The sequence below is a fragment of the Pollachius pollachius genome (assembly GCF_949987615.1).
Source record: "Pollachius pollachius genome assembly, chromosome: 1".
NCBI lineage: Eukaryota > Metazoa > Chordata > Actinopteri > Gadiformes > Gadidae > Pollachius > Pollachius pollachius.
Genome location: NC_136934.1, coordinates 24,092,946 through 24,120,910, shown reverse-complemented (window position 1 = coordinate 24,120,910; position 27,965 = coordinate 24,092,946). Strand labels below are relative to the sequence as shown.

General features: G+C 45.2%; 2 protein-coding genes across 4 annotated transcripts; one reads left to right on the top strand and one right to left on the bottom strand.

Annotated features, from left to right (window-relative positions):
* The first annotated feature begins 38 nt into the window (after positions 1-38).
* On the top strand, positions 39-9,908 carry cnot6l (CCR4-NOT transcription complex, subunit 6-like). 2 transcript variants are annotated; one of them, XM_079752900.1, is made up of 12 exons: positions 39-173; positions 1,858-1,979; positions 2,876-3,062; positions 3,291-3,376; positions 3,633-3,722; positions 4,080-4,148; positions 4,564-4,721; positions 4,971-5,125; positions 5,287-5,438; positions 5,729-5,941; positions 6,444-6,664; positions 7,591-9,908. In XM_079752900.1, the coding sequence occupies exons 2-12, from the start codon at positions 1,868-1,870 to the stop codon at positions 7,801-7,803; spliced, it is 1,656 nt and encodes a 551-aa protein (XP_079609026.1). In that variant the 5' UTR covers positions 39-173; positions 1,858-1,867; the 3' UTR covers positions 7,804-9,908. The 2 variants fall into 2 exon arrangements, with proteins under 2 accessions (XP_079609026.1, XP_079609027.1); XM_079752901.1 differs by having other exon boundaries at positions 6,444-6,678; positions 7,591-7,705.
* A 787-nt stretch (positions 9,909-10,695) lies between these two features.
* eeig1a (estrogen-induced osteoclastogenesis regulator 1a) lies at positions 10,696-27,441 on the bottom strand. Of its 2 annotated transcripts, XM_079736781.1 has the most exons (12): positions 27,354-27,441; positions 26,970-27,243; positions 18,732-18,852; positions 17,194-17,223; positions 15,878-15,994; positions 15,203-15,249; positions 14,547-14,680; positions 14,275-14,379; positions 13,798-13,975; positions 13,048-13,169; positions 12,594-12,663; positions 10,696-12,264 (listed from the first exon to the last, which is right to left on the bottom strand). In XM_079736781.1, the coding sequence occupies exons 2-12, from the start codon at positions 27,110-27,112 to the stop codon at positions 12,219-12,221; spliced, it is 1,113 nt and encodes a 370-aa protein (XP_079592907.1). In that variant the 5' UTR covers positions 27,113-27,243; positions 27,354-27,441; the 3' UTR covers positions 10,696-12,218. The 2 variants fall into 2 exon arrangements, with proteins under 2 accessions (XP_079592907.1, XP_079592906.1); XM_079736780.1 differs by having other exon boundaries at positions 10,696-12,663.
* Between the last annotated feature and the right edge of the window lie 524 nt (positions 27,442-27,965).

The following is a 27,965-nucleotide window of genomic DNA, read 5'->3' as shown; positions in this document are numbered from 1 at the left end:
TTTGGAGGTCTAGTCGGGACCAGGTCAGGAGGTCTAGTCGGGACCAGGTCAGGACGGTCCACCTCGCCGTCTGGAGGTCTAGTCGGGACCAGGTCTAGTCGGGACCAGGTCAGGACGGGTCCACCTCCTTACCGACCATATCTCTTAACTGTCTTCTCTGCCCCCGAATGCAGGTGAGCGGTACCGGAGCTCCAGTCCTACTGTCAGACTTGTCTTGGTGTCATTAGACCCCTCTCCGATACGGGAAGTAAACTAACATAGATCAATGCTGAATAACTAACGTTAACCATACCATACTGTATGACTCAACTAGACCCATGGTGTAGTTCTAGCTAACCCATACTTACACTGTAGGACCTGACTAACCCAGAGCCATGATGTAGGTCTTACTAATCAAGGCAACTAACCCATGCTCACACTAACTAATCCAGATCCCTGCTGTTTTGCTATTTAACCAATGCTGTAGGACTGACTAGCCTATACCCATGCTGTAGCAATAACTAACCCCTATCCCAGCTGTAGGACTAAACCAGACCCATGCTATAAGCACTATCTAATTGTGTAGGACTTATTTAGCGAGATCAATGCTGTAAGACTAACTAACCCAGACCCATCTAGTAGGACTAACCAAACCATGCTGTATGATTTACTAACCCACACCCTGGCTGTAGGATTAACTAAACCGTTGTCTTGTGTCTACTGAAGTGTTCTGTGTAGTGTTGTGTCTCGTGTAGTGTTGTGTCTAGGTTAGTGTTGTCTCTAGTGTTGTCTTGTGTCTACTGTTGTGTCTTGTGTTGTGTTGTGTCTAGTGTTGTGTAGTATCTACTGTAGTGTGTTGTCCCAAATGGTGTCTGGTGTAGTGTTGTGTTGTGTGTAGTGTTGTGTGTAGTGTTCTGTCTAAGGTTATGAAGTTTTGTTGTGGGTATTGTACTGTACTGTACTGTACTGTGTAGCCAAGCTCATTATAAAAAAACAACACTAATTGTTACACTTCTATAATGTTACTAATGTGAAGTAACAAATGTAGTGTAAATTAAGTACAGTGATTAATGTAAAATAACTAATGTAGTCTAAAGTAGATAATTAATGTAAAGTTTAACAGAGAGTAAAGTTATGAAAAGTAGCAAATGTAGTGTTTACCAGAGCCTAGCTGCTATCTGACCCCATAGTGTAAACACGTTATGTAACTCTCCCAGCAGTCTATTGCAACAGTTTTAATGTGGTGCTATGTAAGGAATTCAGAATGCTCTCAATGCTGGGGTATAAATACATTTCTATATATAATTATATTTGACTTCACTTGGTACCCAGCGGTAGACTAGACCTGGAATAATAACTCCTATCTTACCAGGCTTGTTTTGAACTCTGATAAGAAGAATTCCCTGCAGAGGTTTTTGGTAATGAATGATTCAACTCACTGAAGATCAACCTATGTGATATCCACATTTGGTGTGGTTTGTTGACCATAAGGATAAGTAATCATCCAATAGTAAGGGTATGTTGTGTTGTGGGACATATGGTTATCTTCGTGGTTCCCGACCAGACTGCACACACTTGTGTTCCTTGAGACAAGACTAGGTGTGCCGTTTCATTTTGTAGGATTTAACTCTTAATCCTGAAGTAAGTTACTATGTTAATAATGATTACCGTTTTTCGTTTATTAAATGTTGCATATAAATTATTTATTATTTTTTTACAAATAATTTGGATTTTTATGAACCTTCATCTATTTGACCCTTTTTTGTATGCTGTGTGGGAGATCTTGCTGACACTCCTATAACCTAGTATATATAATAATAACCTGGTAATAAATGGGTGTGTCCCAACTTAGAGTTTAATTCTGGTTGTGGTCCTCAGACCTCCAGGGATGCCCAAGGACAAGTATGAACCCCCCGACCCTCGCCGCTGTTACTCCATCATGTCTGCTGAGGACGCCTCCAGCGGGAAGAGGAGCTACTGGGCCGAGCTCGAGATATCGGGTCAGTAGCTCTGAAACGGGGACCCAAAATCGTCTTTGTGTTGTTTTGAGCAAGTTAATATGTCTTATATGATTGTCAACATAGTAATGTATGTCCTTTTATCACTTTTACTGAAATAAGGCTGTTAGGTGAAAACCAGGAGTCAAATTCTATGTATACGCCGCCAAACGTGTTCGTACTCTGATCAGCGGTGGAGTTGTTTTCGTGACTTCAAAATGCATTTTACTATACTCTTTGACATCATGACCAAAAGACACTTGTGTGTGTTGATTTGTGGAGCTCCGCCTGGGAAGAAGGTGATGTTGATATGTGGAGCTCTGCCTGGGCAGAGGTTGAGGTTGATGTGACACCTATAGCATAACTCAGTGGTGTGCGGCGTATTTCATATACACATTATAATACTCACAACAACGCAACTAAGAAAGTACGACAAAGTTGTCATGGCTCGTAACCATGGCCATAAAACTTTTTTTTTTTAATCTCAGTGATAGAGTTTGAGCTGAAATAGGGTTCCCTTGTACTTTAAATATATCCAATATGTAGCCACTATACTCTACCTACTTCAAATAAACCCTTAATCAATTGCCGAATAAACCATTATCTATTACCAGTATAACCATTTATCTATTACCAGTCAACTGTTTATCTATTACAAATAAACACGTGCTCCTTATGTACCCCTGATCTATTACCTACAACCATCTTGTACCCTCTTGAATCTAAAGATTCCTGGTCAGCCTCGACTGTGAGCTGGTTGCACCCCTTGAGTCCTATTCAGTACATAGAGATCTGCAGCAGATTAATGATGATGAAACACTAGTGTAATATTCTCCTCTTGGTGGTAGATTATTTCAGCCTGCTACATGGGAGGTCTGGCTGTGTTCACTTCACTGCAGGGCGTGTGCGGAGTCTGAGCAGTTCTCTGTGGTCGCTGACCCACCTGACGGCGCTGCACATCAACGACAACAACCTGAGCCGCCTCCCGCCGGAGATCTCCAATCTTCCTCACCTCGCCTACCTCAACCTCTCCTCCAACAAGCTGCGCAGCCTCCCTGCGGAGCTCGGAAACATGGTCTCTCTCAGGTGGACCAGAGTGCCTTCTTATGAGATAGAGCTCTGTACTAGAGCTAGAGCTCTGTGCTAGAGATAGAGCTCTGTGCTACAGATAGAGCTCTGTGCTACAGATAGAGCTCTGTGCTACAGATAGAGCTCTGTGCTGCAGATAGAGCTCTGTACTAGAGATGGACTAGAAGAGATATAATAAGAGATGTGGTTTTGTACTTTTACAATGTGGTTGTCTTTGTGTTTCAGGGAGTTGTTGCTCAACAACAACCTGTTACGGGTTCTGCCTTATGAACTGGGACGACTCTTCCAGCTCCAGACTCTGGGACTAAAGGGTGAGGCATTACTAAACACCTGTAGAATGGTTGTATTTGTATATACACTACCTATGTTATGCTGCATACATGGAAGTTAGATTGCTGCTATAAGTATGCTTGTAGAGAGCAGATCGACCCCAGAATGACAGAAATAGGCAGCGGGTCTCAGAATGTAATTTGAACATTAGCAGCTGAGCGACGGCTTACATGTCATAGAATACCGCACTACCGAATGTGTGCAAGATTTAATTACTTTGCTGAATGTGTTGTCTAGGTAATCCGTTGTCCCAGGATATCCTCAACTTGTACCAGGAACCCGACGGCACCAGGAAGCTCCTCAACTACATGCTGGATAATCTAGCTGGTAACCCTTCTCGACTCCCTTAGAGTCATAGACCACGCCCACATGCCCATAGACCACACCCCCATTACCTCCTCTTGTACTTGAAAATAAAAGTAGTGCAAGGGAAAGTCGTTTTGGGCATCTGAATAAGATGAGATGTAGAGATATACATAGATTCACCTGTCAGATACAGATGTTAAAGTGGCAATCTCCCAAGATTTCCGTTTCATTATTATATTATGGTCATTATAACCCTAGTTCATATCCCTAATCCCTCCCTGAACCATCCTGAGATCACGTTGCACTAGAGAAGGAGCTAGGGGGGGGATGGATTGACTAATCTGTGGAAGGTTGAACTCACTGTCTGTTTGGTTTCAGTGCATCCTGAACAGCTTCCCCAGAGGCCTTGGATCACTTTGAAGGAGAGGGACCAGAGCATCCCTACAGGTAGCTCCACACCCTATATAACATCAGGATTATATAAGGTTATGTATAACGTCCAACGTTAAAGTGCTGCTGCTACAGCCACTATGAAAATCAAGTTGAATAATTAGATTTTCACTAGAAGGGCCATAAACATGCTCATACGCCTTAAGGTGCACTGTATGTTGTGAGTGAGGTTGGATTAAAGACTGTTACCTTTGGAAGGGATGGTATTAGTAGTAAATGTGTTGTTACCTGTGCAGGGTTCCCCCAGACAGGTAGAGATGTAAATAAGTAGACAGATAGTTTTGGTGGTAAATAGTTGTTACCTGTTCAAGTATGAAGGCTCCACCCGAGAGGCACTCACTTTTTCTTTTAAATGTATTCCTCTCCACTCTTGTTCTCCTTACTCCCTACTCCATGCCTCCCCCCCTCTCAGCGGTGTTCACGGTCATGTGCTACAACGTGCTGTGTGAGAAGTATGCCACGCGGCAGCTGTACGGCTACTGTCCCTCCTGGGCTCTGAGCTGGAGCTACCGCAGGAAGGGCATCATGGAGGAGATCACCAGCTGCCACGCAGACATCATCAGCCTGCAGGTGAGCCTTCATCCTCACCTTAACCAGCACTCACCCTTACGCAAACCAGCCTTCATCCTTACTTTAACCACCACAAACCCTAAACCACCTGTTTTAGAAGCTTCTCCACCTGAACTGTTCCAGAAGCTTCTCCACCTGAACTTTCCCAGAAGCTTCTCCACCTGAACTGTCCCAGAAGCTTCTCCACCTGAACTGTTGTAGAAGCCTCTCCACCCGAGCTGTTCTAGAAGCTTCTGTTTGGGTGTGCAGGAGGTGGAGACGGAGCAGTACTACACCCTGTTCCTGGACACGCTGAAGGAGCAGGGATATGACGGATACTTCTGCCCAAAGTCTCGTGCCAAGCTGGTGTCCGAACCCGAGCGCAAGCACGTCGACGGTTGCGCCATCTTCTTCAAGACACAGAAGTATGTAGAGTACTTGGCTCATTAGCAAGCTACTAGATAGCATGCTGCACGTGAGCGTACTGCTCATTTGGGTTCTAGCATAGCTACTAGAACACAATAATTACTCCAAATGCTAATAATGAGAATGAATAATACTATCGTCTGTGTGTTTTTGTGTGTAGGTTCACTCTGGTGCAGAAACACACTGTAGAGTTCAACCAGGTAGCCATGGCTAACTCGGAGGGGTCAGAGGTCATGCTCAACAGGGTGATGACCAAGGACAACATCGGGGTCGCCGTGCTCCTGGAGGTCAACAAGGACATGTTCTCAGGCGGTGAGCATCTTGAGTTATACATGTTATTAAGAAACACTCGCATGTAGTTATATTAATGACACTAGAATGGCCACAAACATGCTCACACGCCTTAAGGTGCACTGTACTTTGTGGGCGACCTTCATGGGCCAATGAAATAGTGAGATTGGATTAAAGACTATAACTTTGAGAAACAGGTAGTGTTGGTACTAAATGTGTTACCTGTGCAGGTATAAAGGGTCCCCCAGATGGGTAGAGAGGTGAACAGGTAGACCTATAGTTCTGGTGGTAAATAGTTGTTTCCTGTGCAGGTATGAAGGCTCCACCCGAGAGGCAGACGATCTTGGTTGCTAACGCCCACATGCATTGGGACCCGGAGTTCTCTGACGTCAAGCTCATCCAGACCATGATGTTCCTCTCTGAGCTCAAGAGCATCGCTGAGAGGGCTGCCACTTCCCTGACCTCTGACCCCGCAACCATCCCCATCGTCTTGTGTGCCGACCTCAACTCCCTGCCTGACTCTGGTAGGAGGAGCCCCCCCCTTCAGGACAGACCTGGAACCACCTTGTCATTTATCAGTTAAAAAAACACGGAGAACACAACACTCCCACGTATTGTATGTGTTGCATGTGTTGAATATTGTAGGACCAACCTGTAGACAGATGAATGAATGGATGGATGGAATGGCAGATACAAGGCGGCATGTGGCTCAGGAGGTAGACCGGGGTCGGCTGGTGACTGGTAGGTTGATAGTTCGATCCCCGGCTCCTTCTAGCTGAGTGTTGAGGTGTCCCTGAGCAAGACACCTCGCCCTGACTGCTTCTGACGAGCTGGCTATCGCCTCGCTTGGTGGAAACCGCTGTTGCTTTGTGAATGTGTGAATGAATGGGTGAATCTTTGGCAATATTGTAAAGCGCTTTGAGTGGCCACTGTTTAGAAAAGCGCTGTATTGCAGTCCATTTAATCTGTCACCTGGACAGTCGTGGGAGTGGTGTCTAAGGGGAGTTGGCTTTGTGTTGTTTTCAGGTGTAGTGGAATACCTGAGTAGTGGGGGGGTGGCCGAGAACCACAAGGACTTCAAGGAGCTTCGCTACACCGACTGTCTCACCAACTTCAGCTGCAACGCCAAGAGCACTCCCAACGGGAAGAGGAGCCCCGCAGATCGGAGCATCACCCACAGCTTTCAGCTGAAGAGCGCCTACGACTGCAGCGCCATGCCCTTCACCAACTACACCTACGACTTCAAGGTTAGGGTTAGAAGGTGTGTCCGGGTTAAAAGATTAGGTTTAGAAGATAAGCAGGTTGGCTGTTAGGGTTTAGAAGGTGTGTCCGGGTTAAAGGTTTAGGGTTAGAAGGTGTGTTGGTCGGGTTGAGAAGGTAAGCAGGTTGGTAGTTAGCTGGTTGTTTTTTGTTGGTTTTGGAAAGGTTAGGCTTAGAAGTTGTTTTAGGATTAGAAGGTTGGGGTTTGGGAAGTCAGTTTCGGTAAATTTTGCTTTCGATAGCTCGACACCCATCAACGGGTAATTAACCGGTGGATAAAAAAACAACAAAAAAAATGTAAAAGTATTTCTCGCGGAGCTGAGGCGGTTGGGGTGATCTGTTTAGAGTTAAAGGTGAGACGGTGTGAAAGTTAAACGGTAATGAGAGGTTCTCCTGGCAGGGGTGTTTCTAGGTTTTTTAAATATCCGGGGCTTAGCCCAGATGGAAAGCAAAAATTTTGTATGCTTTATTGCACATGCAAATTTTTTCATAATACTTTACCTAAATACGCAAAATACGCAGTTTATTATAGCTTTAAATAGCTATCTGACTGCTGTGCTGCTTATGCCCAGACATCTAAAGTTCCATTCAAGTAGTAAGAGTAAAATGAATACAAGTGAGACAGACCTTACCTAAATATATATATATATATATATATGACTGGGGAAAGGATAAGTTAATTCACTTGAGGTGGTAAACAGTCTGGTTATGTTACTAAATCGTTTATTCTCTTGCCAGAAGGACCATCTAGAAGGACTAGGCTACTTTATTTTGAGATGCCCCTGGAATCCAAGGGGGGTTTGTTTGTAGTGTGAAGCAAGATAAAAAATAATAGGATTCGGGGCTAATTAAATAATATCCTTAGCCCCGCATGAAACAGCCGAGTGACGCCACTGTCTCCCGGTCTCCACAGGGGGTGATCGACTACATCTTCTCGTCCAGGACCCACCTCACCACGCTGGGTGTGCTGGGCCCGCTGGACCCCCAGTGGCTCCAGGAAAACAGCATCCTGGGCTGCCCCCACCCCCACATCCCCTCAGACCATTTCTCCCTGCTGGCCCAGCTGGAGCTGGCCCCGCCCCTCACACACCCCCTCAACGGCCTACACATGCCTGTACACAGGTAGTGAATCTAGACCTCACCTCCTTCTCCTGATGTCACCTTACCACCACCCTGCTGCTACAGGACGCTGTCAGCCAATCACTACTCTCCCCCCGGACCCCCCTCCCCCCTCTACACACATATACACACAAATACACACACTCTCACACACACCGCAGGAGTCGAGTATGGGCCTGTTTTGCACATTGACGGATTGTTTTTGTATCTGATTGGACAATCATCATCCCGTTGTCATGACACTGGATGTTCATGTGGGATTCTGTTGCCTTGGTAACCAGCATCACCTCTCAGTTCATCCTCCTGCGTCCTAGGAGCCCAAGTTCATGGGGTCACCACCAGTAGATGCAGCTGTTCTTGTGCATCCGGGCGTGGGGTTAGGGCGTGGATTCTGGTTCCTGATTCCTAAACGTCTCTAAGGTTCCTGACCCTTATCTTTCATCTACCATGGCAAGCGCTTCCTTTGTTTTGCTTAAATTAAAAAGAGATGTAATTTAAGGATTTGTGTGTATAGATGTATAGATATATCTATATAGATATACTGATATCGATAAGAGAGATAGATGGAAAGATAGAATTTTATATATATATATATATATATATATATATATATATATATATATATAAAATATAGATAGATAAAGTGCTGCTATGGCAATCACTATTAGCTTTAAAATGAGCTTCCTGGCAGTTCATTGGCCAAAGGGTCTTCTCACCAGGAGGTGAAGAGTTTAAACCAGGAAATGAGGACTGAGTCTTATAACAGGAGGTTAAGATTCTAAACCAGGAGGTTAAGTGACTTCTAACCAGTAGAGCGTCTTCTAAAGATAATTTATTGAATTGAGAAACAGAAGAGATGGGAGACTGTTCCCTCCTGATTTATGAATGTATGCAGGTTGGTGGATGTTGGCGATAACCGTAAGAGCCGTAAAATAACCTGAGAATGGCTGCATCTGCCCAACCTTGATCTGTTCCCACAGTAACTCAGGGCCTACTCCCAGTGGTGTCTTCAACCAACAGTGACCGTCCAAGGATCTCTACCAGTACACCATCGAACCAAACATCTGGTTTTAAACCAGATCTAGACTTACACCTGGTTTCAAAACCAGATATAGACCAACACCTGCTCTTATAACCAAATATAGACTCACCTCTGGTCTCCAAACTAGATCTAGACTCACACCTGGTCTCCAAACCAGATCTAGGCTCACACCTGGTCTCCAAACCAGATCTTGATTTACACCTGGTCTCCAAACCAGATCCAAGCTGACACCTTGTCTCCATCCAGATCTAGAATAACACCTGGTTTACAAGGCAGATTTACTCAGACTCAAGTTTTCCAAACGTAAACAGAGGTCTCCATTACAGATTATCACTTACACCAGATTATACAAAAGATGTAAACCGAAAACAGATCTCTACCCCACAGTTACACTGACTCCAGCTCTCCAATTTAACTTCCCCTAACCAGAGATTTGAGATCAGATCTCAAAACCAGATTCTCACTAAGACCAAATCTCCAAACCAGATTTACATTGACACCATATCCACAAACCAGATTTACACTGACACCTGATATCCATGAAAACGTGCAATATATCCTGCATTTGATCCAAAACTAGCCATAATGCTTTCTCCCCACCTGACCTTAAAATGTGAACTTTGTTTAAAACTCTTCAATCCAGGGGGCAGAAGGCTTCATGCTCCGCTTTAAATTGCACACTGATTGTTTTTGTTAGCAGGTGGTTCATAACGATTCAGCAGCTAAATGTAGCTTGTTTCATGTTAGCATAGAGCTTGCGTTTCATGTTAGCATAGTTAGCGTGTGGCTATGGCTAATGTTTCAGCTGCTGCCAGGTTAACCCTTGAGGCCAGCCCTCCAGGCCTATACCCTACTCCCTAGAGCCACTGAGTCGTGTTAAGTGAAGCTTGTTTCATCTGTACCCTCCACCTGCCAGGGAACCGACTGACAGCCACTGTTTTTTATCTTCTTGATGATCTCAATATCCACCAGAGGCTGAGGGAAAGTTCCTATCCAGACCAAATGGTTATAAATCCAACTTCAGCTGATACTTTGTACAATTCAACACCACTTTTGAAAAACATCAGTACAAAAGATAAACAGAATTGTTGTAGATTGCAAAGTAAACGTTGTCTGGTTTCATTTCTGATTTCTGGTCATCAGATACTCTTGTTTTCTCCCACCAGCCACATCTAGCGTCACTTCGGTTTTTTTCATTAGACCGGTTTTAGGCCTTTGTATGTAGCAGGCCAATATGAAATATATATATTAAAGACTAGAAAATGTGAATAAATTGTATGCAATATGTAAATAGTATACAATAGGCCTAACCGTATATAATGGTATCAAATACTAGTATAGATCGTGTATAATGGTACATCATATAAAATGTGTTAATCTGAAACCAAGATTGACTAGGAGCAAGTGCTCTTATTCACAAATATTAATATAACTATTTAGCCGAGGAGGTTAATGATAATACATGGATTTGCGAGGAGAAGTTTCTAACGAAATTTGGGGTTTTCATGTGATTTAGGTTGTCTTTATTTGTACTTAATTATTCAGGGAATTATTCAAGGTCGTTTCTTGAGATGAGTAGCTCAACTCTTCCAGCTTCACTCACTGGCAGGCTCTAAAGTGTCTGGTTCCTTCTTTATACAAATAGATCACAACGATCAATACGGTTTAGTGTTTGGAAAGAATATCCAATGTGATGTAACAAACTATTATACACTTTAAGAAATACAATTAACTTGGTATAGGATCCATTTACTTACGTCCTACTGCTTAGGCAGTGGTTCCACACTTTACCACCAGAGGTCACTGAACCCCAGTTGATCGGGATCCACAACAAAAAGACACAATCAACACGAGGCGTGTAAGTTAGGCTCTTTAATATATAGAATACATTTGTGGGAACAAACAAAAAAACGTTTTAAGTAGTGGTCTTACACAGTACAAATCTTTTAGAAATATCGTTTCTAAAAGTCGTGCAAGATTACGAGTAAAACAATGTTAGAGCTTTTAGAAACGAGTTGATATCTGTGCAAGGTGTGTGCATTGCTTAGACTTCTTCAGACGAGCATTAAAACCGAAACTTCTTTCAAAGGATATTAAGGGCTGATATCAAACAATGTTATTAGTGGTTTCTCCCAAATGTGAATATAGCAAACCTATCGCCCCTGTGATAAATACAAATGTGAATAAGGTTGCCATAAAGTAGTGAATTGAAGAGATGTCAGAAGTCATCAATAAACATCATTATTCACACTAAACCAACAGAGTTTCAGATTGCTTACAGTTTGGATGTCGCAACTGACCAAACAATTGAAAACATTGTGTCTTTGTAGCAAACTATAGTTTTAAAACTAAAAGGTTGTTTCTTACATCAAGTGACTGTGAGGTCATTTTCATTGGAAACGTATCTCCCCCTAACAAAAAATGTGAAATTAAATATAAGGCTGCCTAAAAAACTGAACTAGTTTAGTTAAAATGTCTGGCCTTCCAGCAGGTGGGCCGGGATCTACTGGGTTTAGCTTGAAGCAAGGTCGCAAACTCCCTGGGGCTTGGTTCTGCAGACAGGTTCTGCAGAAGAAGAAGGTTCATCGCTCCACCAGGGGGCGATACCAGCCAGAATAGAACTCCTCCAAGACCCAACACTAAAGCAACAGACCACTCAGACCAAGCACCCAGACCAGAGGTCAACCCACCAAGTCCCTCCTACCAGCTGTACCCAGCAGCCATCATAAGGGACTAAACAGACTCAGTTAGAGACTTGTACAACTGAACACCACTAGCCTGACTTAACCCAATGACATCTTCTCTCTTCTCCATCACAAGCACGTCTTCATCCCACCTTAAAACCTGCTTCCGGATCATTCAAGAAAAACGTCCTGCGGGGTTAGAATGCTCTACCCCTCTCCACGCACCTCCCTGATCAACAGGGAGTCTTATGAACACGTTGTGTGATCCCATAGATGAGAAGCAGACTAATAAACAACACACTCTTAACAAAACACACAAACTCGTTCGTACGCCACCTCAGTGAACTGAACCGCGGTCTGTGCAAACTTCTGGTCCTGTTGGATTCATTCATCCTGGAATCCAAGATCTAAAGTTAGTGTTGAATTCGCGAGTGGACTCCTGATAAAACACTTTTGGGTTGAAATGTCAACATTTCAACAGATTAAAGCTGAAAAATACATGACGACTGAGGAGGAGGGGGAGGGGGGGGGGGGGGGGGGGTGTTTACATCAGACATTGACACATCTGGGAAAGATAAAGTGCAAACCGGAACGCCTAGGAACAGACAGAGAGACCAGGAGGAGATAGATGGGCCACTTTCTCCTGGTCAGTATGGAGTGGTTGAAGTTCTGGTGGTGCTGGGGCCCCCTGGGGCCCTAGTGGCTCTCAATCACCACCGGCTCGTAACCTCCAGCTGAGACCCTGAGGGAGGAGAGGACCAGATTTATTCATGTTTAACAGAACTAAAAGATGAAGGTGAGAAAGGGGGAGGAGGAGAAGACCAAAGGTAGAGGAAGGGAGTAAGGAGGAGAAGGTGGAACAAGAGAGTGGAGGAGTTGGAGGAAGAGAGGGAGGAGGAGAAGGTGGAAGAAGAGAGGAGATGGAACAAGAGAGAGTGGAGGAGGTGGAGGAAGAGAGGGAGGAGGAGAAGGTGGAAGAAGAGAGGAGATGGAAAGAGAGAGAGTGGAGGAGGTGGAGGAAGAGAGGGAGGAGGAGGTGGAGGAGGAGGAGAAAGAAGAGGTGGTCCCAACCGGTTTCCGAGGTGTACGCCACTGAGTGCTGTCGTTCCGTCTTTGTTGACAAACAGACGCAAATTGCTGTCTGTAAAGAAAACGGGGGTTTAATGGTTACTTTACCTATCCTGTCATATAACATATCATAAACCATCATAAGTTATCACAACCGACTCTGTGCAAGGTCATTCTTGGGTGCATCACATCATGATAAATGGTAAATGGACTGCAGCGCTTTCCTAACCAGAGGCCACTCAAAGCGCTTTAGAACATTGCCTAACATTCACACACACATTCACACACCGACGGCGGTGACAGACACGCAGGGCGACAGCCAGCTCGTCAGGAGCAGTCAGGGTGAGCTGTCTCACTCAGGGACACCTCAACACTTCGGAGCCGGGGATCAAACATATAAAAAATAATGTTGTGAAGGGACAAGATGCAACCACTTCACACCAACAGGTCTGATCACCTTCTGTGTTGTTGACGTCCTCGAAGTTGTGACTCTGGACTATCTTGTCCACAATGTCGTCAGCGTCCATGCGGGTGTCGTTGACCCAAGAGAGGTGACTCTCCACAGAGTCCTGCTTTCTCCTGGAGAACAAGACACAGCAGCACCCTGTTACAGTCTGCTGGAGGAGAGGACACAGCAGCACCGTGTTACAGTCTGCTGGAGGAGAGGACACAGCAGCACCGTGTTACAGTCTGCTGGAGGAGAGGACACAGCAGCACCCTGTTACAGTCTGCCTATGTAATGTTAAGTTAACTAGGAGATTACTATGTAAGGTAAAGTTAACTTGGAGATGACTATGAATGGTAAAGTTAACTAGGAGAGGACTATGCAAAGTAAAGTTAACTAGATATGAAGCTTATCTTCGGCCCTCAGCCTGTGGTCTCGTACTGACAACCGAAACACAGCCGTCTGAGATTCAGTCAACAGCCCTCTAACTCTAACTAGAGATGAGTTGGTAAGGTGAAGTCGACGAAGAAGGTGAAGATAATCAGGTATGGTTTAAGTTTACAAACTGATGCAAGGTTGGTCAGGTTCATTGAGGTTAACTAGGTATGGTAAGGTTGACTAGGTATGGTAAGGTTGACTAGGTATGGTGAGGTTGACTAGGTATGGTGAAGTAACTAGGTATGGTGAGGTCGACTAGGTGAGGTGAGGTTAACCAAGAGATAACCAGAGATGAGTTGGTTAGGTGAAGTTGACTAGTTCCACCTGGAGAGTCGGCTGGGGGGCAGGCAGGGCCTGGGGGGTCTGGGGGGGCGGTCCCCTTCAGCAGTAGGGAGGTCACTGGTCCCCAGGTTCCCCCCCGAGGTGCTGCTCCCAGTGGACAGGTTCCTGCGGTGGGTCAGGTCAGACACACTGGAGGAGCACGAGTGTTCAGTACTGTAGCCTACACACACACACACACACACACACACACACACACACACACAGTTTAGTCATAACTTAAACACAGGCTAGCGGCCTCTACACACAATGGTGGAAGGAGGAGAGAGAACCGAGGTAATAGGTAGGGCGGGGGAGGAGGTGATGTTGTGGAGGAGGTACAGGAGACGTAAGAGGAGATTTGAGGAGGTGGTGTGAGGAGGAGATTGAGGAGGTGATGGAGGAGGGGGTGTGAGGAGAAGGAGGAGGTGATGTTGAGGAGGAGTCGATGGCGAGAAGGAGGTGACTGTAGCGGAGAAGCACCTGAGATGCGGCTCTGTTGGCTGGCGTAGCTGGAGTTGCGGGAGTGTCCTGACTGGAAGACCTCGGCCAGGGGAGAGAGGGGCAGCTCGGACTCCTCCATGAGGCCTGGAGTCAACACCGCACACATCAGTATCTAAATGATATTAGACTGAACTAGAACTCAACTACAAACAATACTGTAGTGATGCCCCAACATCTACAATCATAGCCAGTGAGCGACTAATAGTTCACAGAGCTGTCATCATTACATAACTCTGGGTCTGTGATCCTACCCGAGCTGATTGGGGGTCTGGGCTTGGTGCCCCGGGCCAGGGGTACTGTGGTGCCCGTGCCGCCCCCCTTACAGTCCAGCTGCAGGGTTGGCTCGCGGCCTGGGACCGAGATGGACTTGGCCGTGCTGGGAGGGCTAGCAGGGGAAAACATGAGTAGTCACTTCAGGGAACCTTAAATTACAAACCTTAACAGGACACCAGAAGCATAAGCAGGATGACCCTTAACTTATCATATCTTAACCACCTTAAAACAAGTACAAGTTTGACTAACTCAATATCCAGCAACAAAACCATTGCTATCTAACATTTTCCACATCTATCTTAATGATTTGTTATCTAGTTTACATCCATAAATCATCAGCATAGTGTTTTTTTTATTAATAATCTATGAACTCCCTATGTCTATTTAGCAGATTAGTTTGCCCTGCCCTTCGCAGTTCCCACGTACCAGTCAATAGTTTTGTCGGCTAGAGAATAGATGCTGACAGATGAAGTTAATCAGTCACTATCTGCAGTTTCCAGACAAGTCAAATAGGGAACTCTTGGTCTTGGTTACACTTTTTATTTTCAGGGACAGGAGTTGAGGTCATAAAAGACCAGCAAAAAACCAACATAGGGGCTCAAAGGAGAAATGTGAAAATCATGAGCAGACTCACGTTTTAAAACACGGATCTCCAGACAGCAGTGTCATTCCGATGATCACCTGACAAACACACAGACTTAAGACTTATATATATGTAGGACGTTTCGATTATATTGGAGACACACATTATGTTATCTGTGACATACTGTATAACTCTTTTAAAATCGTGACATCTTGTTATATGTTGTTATATTGGACGGATAGGTTATGCTAGGTATGTACGTTATACAAATGAACTTATCCTTAAAAGGGGCTTGTGGGTAATGAAGTACCTTACCGCCAGTATAGAGTTGCCCAGGGGCTTGTGGGTAATGAAGTATCTTACCATCAGTATGGAGCTGCCCAGGGGCTTGTGGGTAATGTACCTTATCTTCGGTATGGAGTTGCCCGGGGGCTTGTGGGTAATGGACCTTACCTTCGGTATGGAGCTGCCCAGGGGCTTGTGGGTAATGTACCTTACCTTCGGTATGGAGTTGCCCGGGGGCTTGTGGGTAATGTACCTTACCATCAGTATGGAGCTGCCCAGGGGCTTGGGGGTAATGTACCTTACCTTTGGTATGGAGCTGCCCAGGGGCTTGTGGGTAATGTACCTTACCTTCGGTATGGAGTTGCTCGGGGGCTTGTGGGTAATGAAGTACCTTACCATCAGTATGGAGTTGCCCGGGGGCTTGGGGGTAATGCATCTTACCTTCAGGATGGAGTTGTCCTGGCGGGTGTTCTTGGTATCGTAGCCCTCCAGGAGACAGCAGCGCACTGCCGAGCCTGAGCCAGCAAATTCAGCCATGTTGAGGTCTGTGAAGCCCAGCTGTGGGGGGGAGAGGAGTTGGCTTGGGAGCGAGCTTGGAGGCGTTGAGGTGCACTTACTTGAGACGCAGTTGGAAACCAGCTAGGTTTGGAATTGTGTTCTCAAGCACGGCACTTATAAAAACACACATAAAATCACATTGTGTCTTTATTGACTCTGCTGCAAATCTATTGATCGGCGTGTTGCTTCATGCGAGGAGCAAGGTCAAGGATTAAATGGTTTCAGCTTCAAAGCGAGTCCCCTCTGGTGAGAGTGGCAGAGGTTGGGCATGTTCCCTGCTCCACCCTATTGTACCGTCCTTACCCCTCCAGTGGGTTGTGGGTTCACGTTTTATGGGGAAGTGTGAGCTCTCTACCACGGGCAAATTATTTTAAAATACTTAACTCTCTGTTTCGCATGGAGCAGATTCCTGAGGAATGAGGAGTCTGAGAAACATCGACATCAACTCCTTCTCCTCCACCCGCCCTCTCTCTCTCCTCCTCCTGGTCTCTCCCTCTCCTCCTCCTGTCCCCCTCGCCTCCTCCTGGTCTCTCTTTCTCCTCCTCCTGGTCCCTCCCTCTGTTCCTCCTGGTCTCTCTTCCTTCTGGTCTCTCCCTTTCCTACTCCTGGTCTCTCCCTCTCCTGCTCCTGATCTCTCACTCTCTTCCTCCTGGTCTCTCCCTCTGCTCCACCACCACCTCCTGCTGCTCTACCTCTCCGGATCTCTCCCTCTCCTGGTATCGCTTTCTCCTGGTCTCTCCCTGTCCTCCACCTCCTGCTCTACCTCTCCCTCTCCTGCTCTCTGTTTAAACAGGAGGGCCCATCCTCTTCCCAGAAGGAAGACGGAGGCTGTCTTTATATTTAGCTGAAGGAAATGTAGAAGCAGAGAGCAGGAAGGAGGAAGTGATTCTTTTCCATCGCCGACCTGAAGTGATCAACAAGCCCTCCCGGCCTCAGCAAAGGCCCACCTAGCTCACTACCCCCCACACGGCACCAAGGAGGCTGGTACGAGCTACGGGATGTTTAGGCCATCCCTCAGTGTTGACAGAACACATCTTCAGGGGTAGATGTTTGTCCAGAAGTTCACGGAGATGTGCTAACATTTGGATGTTCGTGTTTGTTAGCGTTTAAGGTATTTGCGTTAGGCGTGCGTTGCCGAGTGATCCACTATGTTTGGAGAGCAGTGGGCTAATAAGCCCCTCAAAGACAAACAATCTCACCTTTGTATACGCCTTCCCTCCCTTGAGTTCCTGCAGAGGAAAAAACACAGAAAAAAGATGAGTTACGGCAATTACAGGTCAATTACATAGTTCTAGTTACAGAGCTCTAGTGACAGAGCTATAGTTACAGAGCTCTAGAACTCTAGTTACAGAGCCCTAGAGCTCTAGTTCAAGAGCTCTTGTCAGAGTTAAGGGCTCTAGTTACAGAGCTTGGAACTCTAGTTACAGAGCTCAGTTGACAGCTCTAGTTAAACACTCTCGTTACACAGCTCTATCACTGGTGATCTGGATACACAGCTCTAGTTATGGTTGTAGGTTTAATTTCCTAAACAGCTCTGACATCAAATTTGCAGCTCCACCCAAGGTGGACCTAATTTCCTGTTGACGTTTGCTACCTTAAAGCCCTCCATAACCAGTGTTTGTAATAACGCTGTTTAAAATAACGGCATTAGGTATAATAACGCCGTTATTTTTTCAGTAACAGGGTAATCTAACTAATTACTGTTTCCGTCGTTACAACGCCGTTACCGTTACTGTACGTTAAATGCGGTGCGTTACTATGAATTGATTGAATAAACTGCGTAATCCGAACGCACCCCTGGCTCCCAACACAAACTGCTAGTGAGGAGACCGGGGAGGTTAACCATGAGATAAGCGTTTATGATTGGCTAAGGCAGAGTCATGTTTCATGGTAGCCAATCGGAGCCAGTGTTTTTACACACAAGCCAGGACACGCCCGCCACACACACGCACACGCACACACCAAACAGATTTGATGAAGCAGCAGAAATGGCGAGTCTGGATCAATCCGATAAAAAGTTGGCATTTTCTGTAGTAATCGGCAGATGTTCCACAGCCTTTGCAACTAAGCATATTACAATATTCAGTTGGAAGTATATTGGGGCCTTGAATGGGCAGTTTAACACATTAAGACCAATTGAAAACTGCTCAGAAAAATCCAAATTCTTACATATAGACATATAGCAACTTTCTTTTTTTACAGTAACGCAAATAGTTACTTTCCCTGGTAACTTGTTACTTTTATTATAGAGTAATTCAGTTACTAACTCAGTTACTTTTTGGAACAAGTAGTGAGTTACTATAACTAATTACTTTTTTAAAGTAACGTTCCCAACACCGTCCATAACCAAGAGACCACCTAGGTTAGAGCCTTTGTGTCCAGGTTTATGCAACAGACATTATGTATTTTCCAGCCACAGATTATTCCTCAGAACCGCCGTCAGGCTATCAGGCTGCTGTAGCGCTCCTGATTAGGTGAATTCCACACGTTGCTGAGGAACAGGCCTCAGTCTTCAGGCATGTGGAGGCGCCGGGTGAGGACAGCGTTGTGCTCTTAGAGACAAGCCGACGCACGCAGGAAAGCCACAGCAAGCCCTCTACACACACACCAAATACACGATAGGCCTTCATGGGATGTTCACGGTCGCGCGTGCATGTCGTGTGTGTGTGCGTGTGTGTGTGTGTCGGTGGGTCGGTGTATGTGTGAGTGAGTGAGTGAGTGAGTGAGTGAGTCCTACCTTCCTAACAGACACTCTGCAGACGGAGGGGTCCAGCACGCCGGTGTGAGGGTTGGCATTCATCTTACACACGAAGGAGAACCTCTTTCTCCATCGAACACAGTTCTCCTGCACCTCGACTCTGCGGAACCAGAGATTCACACGCTTGGTCATGTTCCCCCTCTAACACACAACTTTAAAAACACACAATTAGAGGTTCCTTGGTCTTTGAGGTTCCCCTCTATAAACCGGAGGGTGAAGAGAGACAGAAAAGTGGGTTCTAGAAGAGCATGAACAGCACCAAGTAAAGGATCCCAGGTGGGAATCGAACCTGCCGTCGATACAAGGAATGTTGTCTGAGCTTGACCTCTAATTTGCTTGCTAACAAGAGCTGTGCAAAACAGTAGTTCATGAGTTATAGTGGTAACAATGCAGTTCATAAGTTATAGTGGGAGTACTACAGCACATAAGTTATAATGGGAATACAGCAGTTCATACTCACCATACTGCCTGAGAAGGCAGTATCACTGCGCCGAATTGGAAACGGAACTACGTTTCGTTACCATATTTTCAGTAGTTGCGCGTAACTTTACTTTTTACATGAGAAGGTAGTTATGTTACTTTATAACGCGTTACACACAACACTGTCTATCGATCACACGGTAACGTCAAAATCCATACCGTAGCGCAAATTCACATGGTGTAATTCCTATACCGTTTATACCGTACACCCCTAGAAAACAGCAGTTCATAAGTTATAGTGGTAACACTGCAGGTCATAAGCCATAGTGGGAGTTCTACAGCTCATAAGTTATAGTGGTAACACTGCAGGTCATAAGCCATAGTGGGAGAACTACAGCTCATAAGTTACAGTTGGAATACAGCAGTTCATATGTTATAGTGGTAACACTACAGTTCAAAAGTTATAGTGGTAACACTGCAGTTCATAAGTTATAGTGGGAATACAGCAGTTCATGAGTTATAGAAGTAACACTGCAGTTCATAAGTTAAAGTGGTAACACTGCAGTTCATAAGTTATAGTGGGAGTACTACAGCTCATAAGTTATAGTGGGAAATTGGGAATATAGCAGTTCATTAGTTATAGTGGTAACACTGCAGGTCATAAGTTATAGTGGGAGAACTACAGCTCATAAGTTACAGTTGGAATACAGCAGTTCATAAGTTATAGTGGTAACACTGCAGTTCACAAGTTATAGTGGTAACACTGCAGTTCACGAGTAATAGTGGTAACACTACAGCTCATAAGTTATAGTGGAAATACAGCAGTTCATAAGTAATAGCGGTAATAACACAGCAGTTCATTAGTTATATAGTAATACAGAAGCTCATAAGTTATATATATATAAAAAAACAGCAGTTTAATAGGCCTCTCACACATGCACCACAAGCCAAATCAGACGGGTTCACACCTATCAGAGATACTCTGTATACTTTAGGCAAGGGGTAGTGCCTGGGTCGAGTGTGTAGTAGGAGGCAGGATGTAACGCATAAAGTATGTGTGTTTTCGATGTATTTACAACACATCGAAGGTTGAGGCTTCCAACTCTACACTCTGCATTTTTTTTGCGGGATATCAATACCACAGCCTGACCGATATATCGGGTAGAGATTGCATTTGTGCATATGTTTACTATATGCGTCGATATGAAAACTTTAGGAATGGTGTTGATTTAATAACGTAATTACCCCTTTATAGGTGATTTATAGGTTAGGCTTCACCTTCCAAAGAAATTGCTGGAAGGTGAGCTGCCAATCCCAAGGAGCTGCTTCAGCCCCAGGATACCACGGGATATATATTGAATAACGGCCGATATGTCTAACTTTGAATATCGGCCGAAATATCGATATCAGTAATCTTTTACTCCCTCTGTCGGCATCAGCCCCTAAAGTACAGCATCGGTCAAGCCCTAATTAATACTGTATCTATTGAGACATATCCACAGAAGTGAAGTGACAGAGTGGAAAGTGGAACCTTAAACACAGGCAGGAAGAGAAAAGTACGAAAACCGGAGCGCAAAAACGCTCCGGTTTTGCGCCAGTCGCATAACGTCATTATCCCATATCATTAGTGGTGGGGGAAACATTGATTCTGTTCAGTATCGTGATATTTTGCACGCGCAATTATATCTATACAGGAGCGCAAGGTATTGCAATATTTAAAAAATCAAAATATGCCAATATTCCCAAATTAATTAAAAGGTCCCATGGCATGCTACTTTATGGATGCTTTAATATAGGTATTAGTGGGCCCCTAACACAGTATTTGAAGAGGTTCCCGAAATTCAGCCTTGGTGCAGAATAGGGCTGGGCGATTAATCGAATTTCGATCTCGATTTTACCGTCAAACGATCACAAGACTAATATAATCGAGTTTGATATACACACATACATATATATATATATATTTTTTTAATGTTTTATAGAAGGTGCCGAACAGCTGGATACATATCTGTACATTATTTTAGATTTGAACATTTTCCTTTTGACCATTTTGTGTATTTTTTTAGGGCGAAATTTCAAAGTTCTCAGTTACTAAGTGTTTTTGGGAGAGACATGCTGAATAAATACATCATGTTTTCAAACACAAAAATAAGTTTGAATACTCGTGATTTCAATATTGACCAAAATAATCGTCATTATGATTTTTTCCATAAGCAAGCAGCCCTAGTGCAGAATTACAGCCACTGCAAGCCAGTCGCACATTGAGCTTTCCCCAAACGCGCCGTTTCGGTGTCTGTAGCTTTAATGCAAATGAGGAGGAGAGAGGCGGGTCAAGGAGGAGGGTGGGGGTGTGGCCCTGAGCAGCTTGTGGCCACGGTACCATGCGCTCTGTTTACAGTGGATGTATCGCAATGGGGAGGCGCAAACAGCCTTGGGCTGTGTTCTGTTAATTTTCTAGAAAGATAGAGAACAAAGAAGTTTACAACACTCGCGTTACAGTGTGTGCAATCACACACACACACACACGCACACACACACACACACACACGCACACACAAACACACACACACAAACACACACGTGGTGCTAGCACGGTCGTAGCTCATTGTCTCATTGGTGGGCCAAATTCTCTGGGCGGGCAAGGCAGAGAAAGAGGAGGTAACCTGGCCCCTTATGACGACATATGGGGCCAAATTCAAAAATGGAGCATCTGAGCTTTCATTATTCAAAGGCGGAGCAGAATACCTAGTGCTCGTTTTACACCTAACGCCATTTCTAGCTACTGGGGGACCATAGGCAGGCTAGGGGAAATCATATTAATGTTAGAAAACCTCATAAAGTGAAATTTTCATGCCATGGGACCTTTAACATTTGATTAATGACCACATTTATTTATTTTTCTCAATTTGATCAAAACTCTAAGTTACTCTTAATTATATGATTATTCTCAGATGATTATAGATCAGGCTGCAGGGCAACAGTCTGACAGCCTGCATGAAAATAAGCATAAATGGTCCACTTTTAAAAGAGTGCAAAGGCATCCGTTTAAGACGGGTCTGCAACTAAGTTTGGCCTTGGGCCAATTTTTTTTCAAGCCAGTAGGTGGCGGGCCAGAACATTATCAAAGGCTATTTCATTTTTAATGAAGGTGCATCTGGAACTGCAATGCAGGCCCATCAGCTGGCTTAGTCATATGCCTACCAAGCACTAGATTACTCTTAAAAGACGTACATATAAACAAGTGTATGCCCAAATCACGTAAATATCATGCCTGATTACGTTGGGTAGAGGTGTTGCTGTTGCTGTCTCCACAGAGACAACGCAGCGATATCATCATGAGCATTTCTAACTGGAGAGAAAGTGAAATCCGGGAGCTGCTGATCATGTGAGAGAAGGTGATGCACTCATATTAAACAAAGACGTTGAAAGATGATGCGATCTATGAGAGAGACGCAGAGGAACTGTTCTTACGAGGCTTTTGTCGGGATAAAAAATCCTAACCCGTCCCTAACCCAAAAGTGGTCATCCCCGCCTTCTCCAGTGAACCAAGAAAGCCTGCGCCGTGACGAATGGGGGATTTTACCCCCTCGGTTTTACACAGGAAACTTGAAATAAGACGGTGAAATCGCTGGGTGTGCCAAGCCTCGCCCAAAGCGGCTTGGCAGTGTGGAAAGGCCTTTTGCTGGAGTGTGTAGTGCACACCTAAAAAAGCAGCCAACCACTCTTAAAACACTTCACACAACACAACACACACACACACACACACCACGGCGGGTGCTGATTGACTGCGCGCACAAACACGCACACGCACATATACACACATCACGGCGGGTGCTGACTGACTGCGCACACACATAAACCTCCGTTCCTAGCCTACTCACCGTTAGAAGAGCTGTAGGCAAAGTAGCCTCATCAGAGACTCTACTTGCGTTAAACAGCAAAGTCACAGAGCTTGGCGTCTTAAATCTTTTGTGGACTTTTGTCAACAGCTCCTGCCTTTCTCTACGTGCAGTATCACACAAAAATACGTAATGTCGGGTCGCCATGGTTGTTGTATATAGGCCTATAGAGGGGGGTTCCGTTTCATTTAATATTGCATAGTTTCCAATAACTCCCGCTCAGCCCCTCGCAGCTTACGCGTGACCCTGACGAGTATGTCTCTAACCTTCCGGGAGTAGTAGCAGGATTTGATACAATTAAATTAAAAAAGGGTTGTGAAAGAAAAAAAGTTCACTGTATCCGGCCCTTTACGCTAACAGATATAGATGTTTGATATTCCAAAAACATTTCTTTTAATTAAAACTTCAGAATAATCTGGCGGGCCAGATATTATGTCTGGCGGGCCAGTTATGGCCCGCGGGCCACCAGTTGCCAACCCCTGCTTTAAGATGTCAGCGAGACTACTAGTCGCACGTTGTGAATTCTCCAGCTTCCAATTCTCTGGACTCTAACTCCTACCCTGGTAAACCCCAAAGGGGCTGGTTCTGACATTTGGTTCACAAATACAGCCCCTCCGGTTATAATCTGGAGAATGTCCGGCGCACAGTGCATATGTGTAGGGGTTATACGATTATTTACAGTTATTAATAATCAATAGTTCACCTGAGAGTATACTAGACTTTAGTTGTCACTTAATTGTCAATCAGACATTGAACGACGTGGACAAGTTTCACAGTACACAGACTGGCTGGCTAAACCATGGGGTGCAACAGACCTCCAATGGAATGGAGCGTGTGGCCGTGGGAGTTAAACTGTTGACGTCTCCCTGTAAGCCCAGAGAAACATAACAACAAGCCTGTTGCATAAGACCCCCCCGGGAGACCCCTCAGACTACAGTACCAGAAACACATGATGGAGATTACTCAACTACGATCTGTTAACAGCCAGGATAGGCATGGTAAATGGCCGTCTGCAACACAGTACAACCTTCCTACAAGTCTGTGTACAGGTATCGCCGGTCATGTACAAAACTTGCAGAGCCACAGTACACACACACACACACACACACACACATTCCTCTGTCCAGATGGCTTTATTCAGACGCCATGGCAACAGAGCACGCCTCGTAGCTCTGGCAAGCTTCTGCTAAGAACGTGCACAGGGTGGGAGGGGGGAGAAGAGCGTATGAACACAACTGATCACTCGGACATTGTTGCTATTGTTTTCCTTTGTTTGGTTCCCTCGACCTGTTGCCACAACACACAGCTTGGTGGCTGTAAGGTTTAGTGCCTTGCTAATAGACAATACCCCCCCCCCCCCCCCCCCCTTTTAGAGGGGCAAGGTTTGGATTCCAAGGCTATACAGTCATAAAGACTAACTTCGTAAAGAGCATTTGTCATCGCAGGGAAACAAGCTCAACACCAACAACACCTGAAGGGATTCAGGAGTCTGATTGGCAGAGAGTTGCTGCAAGCAGGAAGTTGGTTTTAACAGGCTGGACAAACAGCAGAGGAGCAGCTCCATGATCCAACCTCTTCCCATATTTGCCAACTCCTCCCATATCTCCAACCTCTTCCCATATCTGTCACCTCCTCCCATATCTGCCACCTCCTCCCATATCTCCCACCTCCTCCAGGGTCTCCCACCTCCTCCAGGGTCTCCCACCTCCTCCGTGGACTTTCGTTTCCTTTCCCCATCTCCCCACCTCCTTGTGTATCTCCCACCAGGGGGAGGAGGTCGGAGTCAGAAAACAGGAAACAGCTGGTGAACAGCCCTGTCACCCTTAACTTTCCTCACTGGAAACTGTCCTCTTTTCACTCATTACATCGCCTCCTCTCCCACCACTCCTACTCCTAAACCCGCTCCCCCTCCTGAACCAACCCAACCTCACACTGACCACCCGCAAAATGTTACTATCACATGTTGTCCACCCCAACACCTTAACCTGCTTCATCACTTGGCTTTACCACCGCCAGCCTCATATACCTAAAGAGAGCTGTAGATACTTACTGTAATATAACCTATAAAGATACTACTCATATACGATACCAGGGGCTTTTATCAGAGCCATATTTAACCAACTCACTGCATATATCCACATATGGTAGCCTTGGACAATTTCTTTGAATTGTGGGAGCTGCAGTTCCACGTGGCACAGCAGTGTCTGTTGGCGTTTTAAGCGATGTTTGACCACACCAGGCGACCACCACCTCACTGTTCTAGCAACACACCAGGGTCACCATAACATGGGTCTTGACCACTTCAGATCACCACATCACTGTTCTAGTAACACACCAGGCGACCACCAACAATCAAAGTCATGTTTCGATCATGTTTTCTAGAATAGAACACTTCTTTCTGGAGTGAGTCAGAAACAGGTCTTACGATAGCATCTATTGAAGTGCTCGCTTGGACTCATGTCACTTGTTATGCGTCAGGTTACTTCTGTGACTTTTTCTCCCGTCCTGTCATTTTAGTTTTTTTACTCTTGACTGGGAATTGGAAAATCCGGTCGAAATTTGAGGTCAGCAGTTTTCCAAACGATTATCATATCAACCTCCTGTCAGGGCTGTTTAGAATGGCTTCCACTCAGAGCTAGTCACCATATATCTAGTTAACCTAGATAAATAAGGTACCATGGGACCTAACCCAAATAGATCTGGGTAATGCTGTCAGATACTTAGCGGAGTCTCCTATCAGTGTCTGCTGTGTACTGATACACCAGAACAGTGGCTATGTACTCCTGTGTGACCGAAGAGAGGGAGAGCAAGTGGCCGGCTCCATGTTGAGGTCTGGGATTCTAGACAAAGGGGAGGACTGTGATGACGGCCTGGTCATCTCCCCTCACACCTCCCCCACTAAGACAGGCACACACACACACACACACACACACACACACACACACACACACACACACACACACACACACACAAAATGTCATGCACACTATAACTAGGATATGTCTGAGTGGTAACATTAGAGTACAATCACCACTGAGTTTAGTTTAGTTTTTTGTCACTGTGTCACATTTCCTGACATTTTTTAAAACAAGACAAATACAGAGATGGTGAAAATTGTTGTTGAATTTGTATAACATAAACAAATACACACAATAACAGCATTGTTTGTGGGAGGTCAACATAGACAAATGAGAATTCCTTTCAATGTTTTTCACTTACTGCCTGATTTAGTTATAGTAAATCCTAATTGACTATATCCCCTCTCTACCAGTCTGTTACCAGTCTGTCCCTCTCCTCTCATTGTCTGCCTCTCTCTACCTTCATGTCTGTTTTCCTGCCCTTATCTTTGTATGGTATCTATGGTACCGGAAGACTCATCCAAAACTCTTGGGTTAGAGGAGGTCACTTCAGTTATGTGTGTGTTGGTATGTTTGTCTGTGTCGCCTAGGATCTCCAGGTGACCTCTGACCCCCAACTCAATAACAATAACACCACTTGCCTTACATCACATACTGGATCCGACAGCCTGGGATTTGGGTAAGGAACTTTGTAGGGTTAGGTTAAGATTCTTTAGTTTGGGTGAACGTTCATTTCAGTTAGGATGGAAACGTTTAGGGTTTTCTAAAGGAAAACATATACACGTCCAGATTCAACCTCAATCAAATGACCAAAATAAAGAAAACTGAGTGTTATAAAGACAGGCCTATACTTTAGACTCCGGCGACGCCCCCGCCAGTAAAAACCTTAAATAAACTATAATTCATCATCTAAAATTACATCATAGTCAAAAGGGAAGAGGGTCATCTCAGTCATGCAGCAAATAAAGGAACTATTAAGTTACCTTCTACTGTTATATGAGATGAAATGCGGTGTGAAGGATAGTTATAGTCATGTTTACCTCGAGGAAGTTGCCACAAAGTCTCCCTCCAGCAGCCGCAGTTTGCAGAACAGAACCCCGTTGACGAAGGGCACCGCCGTCAGCTCCTCCAGGGTGAGCTGCGTCTGGAACTTGAATTTCTTCTTCTTGACGAAAAACGCCATCACCGCCCTGTATTGTTAAAGATGGGAGGCTAGGACTCTGAAAACTACTGAGAAAAAGTGGTAACGGAGCGTCGCTGCTGTCACTTCATGTCTTCATCCGAACAGTTCACGGATGATTCAGCGGGGTGGTTCTGCAAACGGAGTACAAAGTAACGGAGTTACAAACTGAACTGGGTACAAGGAAGCATTGTTTGAAAGAGCTACAGGAGAAAGGCTTAGTGGATTCATGTTACAGTCGTACCTGTAGACGCGGATCGTGGAGGATTGAGGGGAGAACCATGGCAGACGGAGGCGAGATTGGCTCTTTCAGTGCTGACGGGAACTTGGACTCTTCCCCCGGCGAGAGCACACGACGCCCCCTGGTGGCCGAGAGGAGGACACGAAGCCCCCTAGTGGCCAAGAGGAGGAAACGACGCCCCCATGTGGCCGAGAGGAGGACACGACGCCCGCCTGGTGGCCGAGAGTAGGACACGACGCCCCCTGGTGGCCGCAGCCACTCGTGATTTCTTGCTAAATTCATTGATACATACTGTAGGATCACAACCTGCTGGAAGTCAAACAAATTTAATGGGTTAACTTAAGGTTATTTGTTACAGGCATGCAAAATCGGAAAATGGCACAGCATTAGATGCGAAAAGTCAACAAATGATTAACTCAAATTATAATTTATATTTATCAAGGAGAGAGCGTTGGGAGTATGACCATGTGTTCACATTCCGTGTGGACGCCCGGAACGACGTACAGCTGACGGTTTACAAAGCAAATAGGACACCGTCATTCATATATAATTCGGCCACACTTGCAAAATCATTTGGTTTCAATCGAAAAAGTAAGGTTTCCGGTTCCCATCGTC

Excerpts from the sequence above, each read along its gene's own strand:
- cnot6l (XM_079752900.1), top strand. The coding sequence starts at position 1,868 with ATGCCCAAGGACAAGTATGAACCCCCCGACCCTCGCCGCTGTTACTCC. Across the intron at positions 3,063-3,290 it reads GGAAACATGGTCTCTCTCAG|GGAGTTGTTGCTCAACAACA; the intron begins GTGGACCAGAGT and ends TTTGTGTTTCAG. Across the intron at positions 3,723-4,079 it reads CATGCTGGATAATCTAGCTG|TGCATCCTGAACAGCTTCCC; the intron begins GTAACCCTTCTC and ends GTTTGGTTTCAG.
- eeig1a (XM_079736780.1), bottom strand. The coding sequence starts at position 27,112 with ATGGCGTTTTTCGTCAAGAAGAAGAAATTCAAGTTCCAGACGCAGCTC. Across the intron at positions 13,976-14,274 it reads CCAACAGAGCCGCATCTCAG|GCTACAGTACTGAACACTCG; the intron begins GTGCTTCTCCGC and ends GTGTGTGTGTAG. Across the intron at positions 13,170-13,797 it reads CCCCCCAGCCGACTCTCCAG|GAGAAAGCAGGACTCTGTGG; the intron begins GTGGAACTAGTC and ends CTTGTTCTCCAG.